Source organism: Echiichthys vipera (genome assembly GCF_963691815.1).
Source record: "Echiichthys vipera genome assembly, chromosome: 12".
Classification (NCBI taxonomy): domain Eukaryota; kingdom Metazoa; phylum Chordata; class Actinopteri; order Perciformes; family Trachinidae; genus Echiichthys; species Echiichthys vipera.
This window is the reverse complement of record NC_139837.1, coordinates 19026529-19036650: the sequence shown is the minus strand read 5'-3', so window position 1 is coordinate 19036650 and position 10122 is coordinate 19026529. Positions and strand designations below refer to the sequence as shown.

At 40.7% G+C, this 10122-nt stretch overlaps 1 protein-coding gene across 1 annotated transcript in view; it reads left to right on the top strand.

Moving 5' to 3' along the window:
• Window positions 1-446: 446 nt before the first annotated feature.
• Window positions 447-10122, top strand: part of pax1a (paired box 1a) — a gene marked incomplete at its 5' end in the record, with an annotated part of 28240 nt that continues 18564 nt past the window's right edge. Inside the window, 1 exon segment of the mRNA XM_083924610.1 lies at window positions 447-582. Coding sequence (XP_083780736.1) covers window positions 447-582 — 136 coding nt within the window.

The window sequence follows — 10122 nt, the reverse complement described above, 5'->3', positions numbered from 1 at the left end:
TTAGGTGCAAATACCTCTTTTCCAGTGCTAGGCATCTGGCTACTTTCTTGTTTTGTAGCCGTATAGATGAAAGGAGCATTATATAGGGATGTCTGAGTAATGAAAAACCTGACAGGATCTGTTCCACCACTGTGGACAAAAGCCACCATCCAAGGTTAAATCAGAGGAGTGGTATCAAATCACATGACATTTCAAAGCACTTTCTCCATTGGAGAGGTCTTTGAAACAGGTGGAGAACCAAATTATGTGGTAAAGAAAACCTAAGTAAAAAGCAGGACGAATGGCTGCAATAGTCTCTCAAGGTAGCAAGCAAGAACAGTATTGATTCCAGAGTGTATTTATAAAGGGAGAACTCGAGAAATGCAGAGGTTGCTCAAGTCTTTCAAGACCTATTCCATCTTTGAAACAATACATTGTTGCATGAGTCAAGGACAGATCATTGCAAGATGGGCGAGCTCGTCCTTGCCTTCACTCCCGCTGCACAGAGCATCTTTGGAGCAAAGATTCAAAAGCTTTGCAAGGATATCGACTGTTGCCTTCAGCAGGTCCATAGTGAAGTAGAGAAGGAAGAATATAACTCTCGTAGGTGAATAGTACTGCATGGACAAAAACACGTTGAATTAGAAGAGGGATGTCTCAAGGCCTTTTTTTTTTCTTCAAATGTTTCTTGCTGATAAATACCTACTGCTACCTACTACTCTATTCAGGATTCCTAATCAGGGGGACCAAATGAGACAATATTATTGTTAATGTGATGTGTTAATCCCTTCTTTAGACACTCAGCAGACAGTAATCTCAATATACTCATATTAGATACAAGTGACAGACATAACAAGCAGGAATTGTGAGGTTTAGACATGTTAAGCTGTTTAGCCACTTTACCTTGAGGACCTGTATGACAGAGGGACTGAATAACATGTGGGCATAAAGTACATGCGCACTTTAAACCTGCTTTCTCTGCAGCACTGTAATCTGCTTCAATGCAGCATCAAGGTTGCGTCCAAGAACTTTACTTTGTAGGCTTTTGATCAACAATGGTCTGCGACAGATTTAAATACTTTTTGTGAACTCTGGACTCAAAATATAGAGTATGCAATGCTGTATCATTCCAAAGCCCCCACTGAGAAATTGTCACTTGCAGGGAGAACTGAAGAAAGCCATTAAACGTTGATGTGTGAATTATCTTTGAAATAATTCCCATGCATCAATCTGGGGCCTTGAAATCAATTCTCAGTACCTACTGAGAATGCAATTTCACTAAGCAAGGCCACACCAACAAAGATATGGGTTAGGAATATTTCAATGCATATAGTAGATGGAGAGCCACACCACTGATGTAGGAGGGATGGGTTAAGGGTTTGGAGGGAGGGATGAAGGGATGTGGGGTAAGTGATGAGGGATAGAGGGATGAATGGATGATGGGATGAGGGGGTGAAGGGATGAGGGTCAAGGGATGAAGGGATAAATCCAGGTCGTGGACAGATGGATGAAGGCGGGAAGACGGGACCGAGGGAGTCAAGACTGAGTGGGGGAGCGGCCTATTCATGCACTTATGAAACTGCCCTCAGTGGTTCCTATATTCAAATAAAAGAGAGAGAAGAGAGACATAAATGGTAAAAGGGGGTTTGGGGGGGGGGGGGGGGGTAGACCACAAGGAAGGGAATGGATGAGGTGTGTTTAAATACTTTTGTGTGGAATTGGGATGCGTTTCGGAGCATGGTCTTTGTTCCCGATCCTAGTTATAAAACTTCATTAGATGTAGGAGATATGAATTTTGGCTTTCATTGAAGATAAACATTTATTACCTGTGAATAATGCACTGTCAACATGAGACATGCAGAAGATGGAGCAGGTAATGAATCTCAATACACCTAAAATCAAACACCTCACTGCGTCCAGAAGTTTTTCATTTTTGGTTGATATTTTGGGAGCAAAAGAGCTAGATGTTATTACAATAAAGGTGCTGTGAGAACCATTGAAACAGGTGGAGGAATTTAGTTTTTTATCCAAATATATGTTGAAGAACTAATCATTTGCAACATCTTCCACATGTGCTCAGTCTCTTGAAAACTGGTCCAACTCACTTTGAAAATATTTAATCATACTTACTCACTAATGAAACTGGATATCCAACAAAATGTTGTTATCGAAGTGAGATTAATTATCATCAATTTCTGAGGGCATTTGGGACCAAGGCTATGATGATGATAAATCATTTTATATGAAAGATAACAAGTCATGGCAGAGCTTTAAAACACAATGTGAATGTCTTTTAACCAACATTTAGTGATTCTCAACTATGTTGCTTCATGAAAGCAAAGAGGTTAAGGTTTTCTTCTTAGCACATACTGTGTAGCTCTTTGAAGTTTAAAATTTCCACATTATATATTGTAGAGCAGGAATGCATTTTCTTCGCTCCAAATCACACTAAAATAAGTAATTACATTAATAATGACCAGTCATTACACAGTGAAGGCCAAGCTTTGCTGTGAGTAGGTGTGTGCTGTATGTAGAGCAGTGTTCGTGTGCGTGCATGTTAGTGTGTGTGTCCGCATGTGTGCAAAGAAAGTCCCTATTGGAGTACGGTGAGCATCCCATCAGGATATGGAACCTAAACAGCACAATAGAGAGAAACAGAAGGGCTTGGGGGCATGAAACACTCACCTTGAACCAGGCTGCTCCGTGCAGACACAAGGCTTACCCATCTGCACATTTTTGAAGCCTTTTGATTAACAATGTGTCTAAAATGAAAGACGAAAAGGAGAAAACACAATTTAGTAATTTCAATGGCTGTCTGCAGATGGGTTGCCAACATATTTGGATAATTAACGTGTAGATATTTTCTTTATACTGGGCCCGTGATGGCAATTAACATGTTTTGTGGGGAGGTGAAAACTTTTTTCGAGGCAGTGAAGATGGATGGAAATGCATTAGAGGAGGTCATGAAAATGGGCTTCTATTCTTTGCGCTAAAAGGATGCTTTTATAAGGTGATAGCAATTGAGGAATAAAACCCCAAGGGCAAATAAATGATAAAGAACTCATCCTTAATTGGCAATCTTTTTAGTTCATATAAATACCACTCCAAATTTCCAATCCACATTTCCATTGACTGCATGGCAAGTCTCTCTTGAACTAGAATTATGAAAGGCAAAAGAAGCCACAATGCCGAGCAAAAAGGACAACTCTATCTCTCAGCCAGCCAAAGGTTTACAAATTGCCCACTCTCTGTTCACCATGATACTATGCAATTTAATGAGAACAGTAATTGCCCGAAAATAGTTTAAAAAGATACATACAGTAGTTTTAGAGAAACCTTCACTCTGGGAGCTGAATGAATGCTCTGACGCCTATTTGAATAAATTTGAATTGAAACATGAATAAGTGCCTCCTGACTCAAAAAGGACAAGCTGTGATAATTTCTAAACTCAACACCTAGTTGGAAATTCGCAATACACAATGTGATTGCCGTAAATCTTGCCAATATGTTGGAGTTTCAACTAGATTTCCATGGGTGCCTTTTCAGGCATGTACCTCTATACTCAATTTGGCAGTTGTGGTGATGTTTGTGTGTAAGCCATGGCCAGGGCCTTCTCCCCATGAGCCTCTCTCTGTCGCCACCTAATGGCAGGAGTGTGTGTTCATTCTGAGCCCTGGAGCCCAGCTGAGGAAAAGTGTGCACCAACACATCCTCCCTCTTTCAGGTAATTATGTCTTTTATGTAGGAGACACATACAGCTACTTTAACATTGGATATCCAGCCGTCCTAATGGCCCATTATTCAAATAAATGGGGGAAACACTGTGAGGTTGGTGACCTCCTCTGTGCGACAGGGCCCTCCATCCTGTCACACCTGCTGAGACAAGGTAACGTTTATCACTGACACCTTCGCAGGACAGAAACAAAATGGCAGGCGGGTCAGCGGTGAGGAGCACACCGGGCATGTCCTACTGCAAACATATCCATTTGGTACGGCTCGACTCTTGTGGTTGCCAGGCTACTGCCTAATATATGGTGACAGAGTGTGCGTCAGGAAAACAGAAGTAAGATGTTGACTTTGAGATAAGTACCTCTTCAAATTAAACAGCACCATCACATTGCATTCAAAATAACATTTCCAAAGGTCAACTTTAAATGGTCCCCATTTGGCAAAAAAAGAAAAAAAAATCCGGTGTTCTTCAGCTCACTAAATCGTCAAATTTGCATAACAGTTATGTTAGTTAGTGGCATTTAATTATTTATGTTTTAATTACACGGAATGAAGGGGATAATATCACTGTACGGTAGTTTTGTGGTGTGTGTGTGCCCCCTCTGAACACTCGGATGTCTCCTTATTAAAGTACACAAAAAGATAATTATGTCCAGCTCTGTCTAAACATTGCCATGGTGCGGCACTAGAGAATCATCACTGAATTGGACACAGGAGAGGTTTAGACCTCTTATGATTAATGTGCTTGGTCACACGCACTCAGAATTGGTAAAGGCATGTCAACTCCCTCTCTCTCCTGCTCTCCTCCAGAGTCAAGGGTCGGCAAAATTGTTTTGATGGCAATGATTGTCACATGCACCAGACTTATCATGCAGTGAGCTCACCTATGGGCTCCAGAGTGCTGAGCCTGGAGCTGAGGAAGACACACCCTCTTCCCAAAAACCACACAAGTGTATCATTTGGGAATTAACAAAGGCACAGAGGGTTGTAGAAAAACGCACATATATGGACAGATATTGTATGTTGCTATATGTAATGGTTGGTGTATGGAGACAGAGAGTAGGTATAGTATATAACCCTAACCCTTTATACAAGGACAGGGTCAGTGATGGAAAGAACTGAGGTGGGTCTACATTTACAAGGCTCATTCCCACCGACTCTCCCACGAAACACCCATCACCTGGAAAGGCCTTGTTGAATAGAGTTGCTGATGTCATTGGAGAGATGGTATTGATTGACCAAGGGGCAGCAAAGGCCAATGCAATTAAGAGACAAGAAAACATACAGCGTTAAAGACTGTGTAAATAAAGGGACTCTGCAGTAGGGCGAGACAAAGGCCAGTACAGGGCCCATTCAGGAGCCCCTTGTTCACCGTTGGCCTGGGTCTTCTCCAAGGACTGACGGTCTGGGTGGGAGGCCTGGGGGAGGTGGCAAAGAAGAGAGAGGCAGTGTGTGGCTGTCCGGAGGGATAAGGATAGGAGGTGTTGCTAGGCTGTCTCTGCGAGGTCGATGAGAGCTTAGCCCTCCCTGTGTCCGGAACTATCAGGTGATCACGGATGATCTGCATCTAAAGGAGGGGGCTGTTGAGAGGAAGAGCTGTATTTTTATAGGCCTGGTTTGTTTTGCTGTCCTTATTACTCACATCCTTCCACTTTCTGTATCATCCCTATCCAAGTGCATAGTGCAGAGTGAATGATTTATAGAAAATTAGACACTTTGATTTTGGATCTGATGCAAGATTGAGTCAATCCTTTTCTTCTGTTATTTGCTGTTTAGCAAGCTAAATTGTCTGTAGGTGCAAAATCATCACTGTTGTGTTTCTAAATTGTTGGAAGGTTTTATGGGGTAATCTAATAGTTTGGTTATAACATCTTACAATTGGATTCAGAAACATGGGTCCAAAAAGAATTTGCCCAGCTTTTATCACTGTTACACCTTTAACAGTAGAGATGGCATCCTATCCCCCCAAAAAGGTCAAGAAATAACAAGGGGCTAAGAATCCACAGACATCTTAATCTGTGGATTCTTAGCCCTCATTAATCTGTCAGGATTAGCTCAATGCTAATGTCAACGTTTCAACATGCACACACTGACAATGCTAACATAGCAATGTTTAGCCTGTATAATATTTATCATAGTCACCATCAAAGTTTAGCATGCTAGCCTCGTACAGACTGGGTGGTGACAAACCGTATGAATAACAAAGTACAACTGAGGCTGATGGGAATGTCTTTAGTAGCAGTTATTTGGTCAGAAGCAAAGTACTGGACAACTTAAAAATGCTGACCTGATTCTGACAGATGTCTGTTCCAGTCCATCTAGTAGATGCTGAGATATTTCACAGGATAAGTGAAAACTTTCACCTGCTGGTAGTGCTAAAGAAAAAGTTAGAGGATCATTGTGATTTATTCGACTGACTAACAGACACACCAGCAGAGCCATGATGCTAGTGTGGGTAAAACTGCCTTCCTCATAGTGTCTGGTATAGTGTCAGTGGTATTTCCATTAGCTGTTACTAGGGAACTTAGATATTAAGTGCGAATCATGACCACATGGGGGAAAAAAACAGATTCTGGAACACATAAGTGACACTTTGCATCCCACTGCCTCCTATATTATGGGACTGAAGCTTATACAAATGACACACATGCCAGAACCATTAGTATTGTCCTAAATGGTACTTTATACAATATTCATTAGTAAGTGCGTGGTCTGGGTCACACCACAACAGAGCGCTCAGCCCCACTGTTTGATCCAGCTCTTCGTATGGAAACAATCTAGGGGGGTCACCAATCCTGATGTGCTTCCTCTCACCGTCCTCTGCCCCCGCTGTTTCTGCATTGAACAAAAACAATGGTCTCTACTTCATCTGTCTCCCAGGTGTCAGCAAGAACATGATCCTGGGATAATTTACCTTGCTCCTCATTTTTTGTTCATCAAATGGAGGCTAGTGTCTGCCCTTTCCTTAGTCTCATTTACATTTTCTCATTAGCTCCCCACTTTTATGATTCAAATTTGTATGTTGATGGAGGTTGGATGGGAGATGTTGTCCCCTTGCTCTCCATGTGCATCAACCTGAGCAACAAAGAGACAATGGGTTGTGTTTGAGAATCTATATGTGCATCATAAGCCACCTAAAGGTGGGGACAGCTGGTCCCCGAGGCTGCAGGTAAGAAATTGTATATTCTTTGTACCACTGCATTGTTTTTAAACCTTTTGGCTATATCACATTTACAGTGCTTCACATGACAAATAAATAGGATGACTATGACCTTCTTTTCAATAGCAATGATACAAAACAGCTGTTGAACCCTTTTCTGGAAAGCACTGGTAACATCAGAGTAATGTGCCAATGTATAGAAATTGTGACAGATATTGTATGAGATAAATTCAATGTCCTATCTCTCAGAGAAAAGAGCCTTACAGATATTACACATTCTCTAGTCCACTACCAGCATATAGACTCTAGTCCTTGAGGTTTTTTTTTTTTCAAGGGCACTTGACCATGGGTTTTCATCACATTCAGCAACAGGGAATGCACATTAGTCCTTTCCTTTGAACGATATGTGTATATTGTATGTTTTGACCTCTGCAATTCAAGGATGGTGCAACAGTAAGAAATCAACCATATTCATTTTGCAAAATAAATTACTCCTTGCACAATGAGCCTCACTGATGTACAACATAGTTGGTAATTTAGCTTTGTTGTAGCTGTCAGTGTGTTATGGGTTTAAATTTCAGCAGTCTAGTCCAAACAGCAGCATGAACGATGCCGCCAGTCCCTTCAGAGAACAAGCTGGTAATATATGTTGTAGAAGAAATCATATACGTGCACTAAATCAAGCAAGTTACAGACAGCGAAATACACAGAGAGTCAGCAGTGATGGAGAGGGAAAACTGAGGATTTGATAGGTTCAATCTACAGAGATGGGGAGCGATTAGATTGGGTAAGGGTGGGTGTCTGGAGACATGGGGGCAATATTCCCAGACGTCTTTCTACAATAAATATATTTTTAATTTGTGCTCTTTTATTAACCAGCAAAATCACTTCAAAATGAATAGCACATTATTAAGTCTTCTAGTGGCTCTTACTGTTCTTTATCATGAGTTTGTATCACTGTGCAATTCATCTCCAGCCATTCTTCACACTAAATATGTTTTATATGAGCCTTCATTTATCATGGCCTGTCAGCTCTTAACTGTATCATTATTCAGTCTAGAGTTATAAATTGGAATCATTAAACGGTTTTTCATATAATCTGATGCAATAACTGCTCCCCCTTTATTGGCTTGTGAAAAGAAAATAGTAAATACAATTGTCTGTCAAGATCTTTGGAGATAGCCGTCTCTCTCAGGCTGAAATGAAATTAGGCTAGCCTAGGAGACAGGATCAATGTCAGCAGATTTGTTCGACTTTCATCGTGGAGGGGACGGGGTTGAGCGGATGAAGGATGGAGAGAAAAGGAAGCTGACACTGCTGAACCCGATGAGGAATGTTGGCTTAGCTGTCAATATATTTTTTTCATACAGTGTCACATCAATCAGAGGTGTCTTTTCAACTTCTCAGTGCAGTTCCGCATAGACATTCGTAATGGAGATATTACATTCCCTGAACTCAGCTAAATGTGTGGTCTCAGTAGCTTTTTGTCCAGCATCTGAGACATTTTCATGAAAGGAGGTGAAGTGATTAACAATGACAATGTGGGGTCAGATTTTTCATCTCTTGAATCATATTCTAATCAGAAGAGGACCTTGGCAGCATGAACCATCTCTGACTGCCACATAGCAAATTGTAGCAAGAAGTTCAACCAAAATGTTGTAGAACGAAAAGGTTTGTAATGTTAACAGGCCTTGTAGTTAATTATATATATATATATATATATATATATATATATATCACCAAAATGTTGTTTATTGACAACACAAACATTGCATTGCATTTCCAGAAAATAGCATAAACATACGGTTTATCAAAAATACAATCTGATTGTGAAAAAAACTGGTAATTAACACAATACCAAAATAATTTCTATTAAAAAAGGGAGAATATTACAGCTTTGCTCTCGGGAGAAGATGTCTGCTGTTTTGAGTCATTGTTTTCTCCTTTCTCATCCCATAAAGAGATGGTGATAAAAGATGTTAAACCCACCCTGTAAAGATGGGTAAAGACTGCCACCCTCTGGCAACCTAACAGACTGAGTGAATGAGCGCCCCACTTTTTTGTTTTATTCATGGTCTGGGGGTTACATACCACATTTTAAATCCAATATTTGAGAAAATTACAAAAACAAGTATTTTTAAAAAGGTGTGAATATACTTAGACATTAGTTAAATGATAAAAAGAGGGGAATGCATTGAAGAAGAAGACTCTTATCTTACAGAACAAATGCACACAATGTTCTATGAGCCTATGCTGCCATCTACTGGATGATACACTGAAATAATGCTGTGTAATATGAGATGAAGCAACTGGGCAGCATTCAACTTCTCTGCTCTGAATTTGAACAGTAAGGAACAACATGATTGTTATGTGCAGCTAACTCAAGCTTTTACCAATAATATCACCTTATGACAAATCCCCCTCATTTCCCAATGCCAGAAAAACAACTGCTACTAGAATAACTGCTTTTGGATCACCAAATCAAAAGATGAATGTCCATTCAACCTTTCAGACTAAACATATTCTAATTATCTGCTGCATGAGAGACAAACTCTCACCATGTGGGTGTCAGCATTTGGAGAAAGGAGCAACTTCCATCTAAGCCCAGACGATGGCGTGTTTGTACCAGGTAGCGCAGAAATGTAGGAATGTGAGGTAGGCTTGTATGCAAATGCTGGAATTGACAGCAAACAAACAGACATGACCTGTTTGACCTGGGTGAGCTTCTTCTGTAGCCCTTCGTCACTGACATGGAGCAAGTGTCAATCAATTTCTGAAGAAAGTAAAAGAAGTCAATTTTATTAGAGTGTGTTGTTGTGTTGAAAAGTAAATACTTTAGATGTCCATTTCTGATCTGATCATCTAAAGGTAATCACTTTTCCATCAGGTCTGTCACCAATAAAGACCGAAAGGTTGTTTTTTTTCACTAAAGAGCTTTCAAGTCCAAGTTTATCTGAAAAATTCCATTGTTTGCAATATGCCCAGTACTCCAGACCAGGACTATTTGTTTACCCCCACTGGCCCGTATTTCCACCTGCATGTTGAAGGTGTTTATATGTAAACTCCCCCAAAAGAGAGGCAGTTCACTCCGAGGTCTCAGTTCTGTCAATCAGGCGATAAAGCTCGGGTCATGCTCCCCCCACCCCCCTCTGTGTTTAATACTTCACTACCTGGGTGCTCTGAGTGAAGGTGCTGGGACGTTCTGGAAAATGACAACAAATTGCTCATGGTTCACTGCATGGGACGAACAAGCT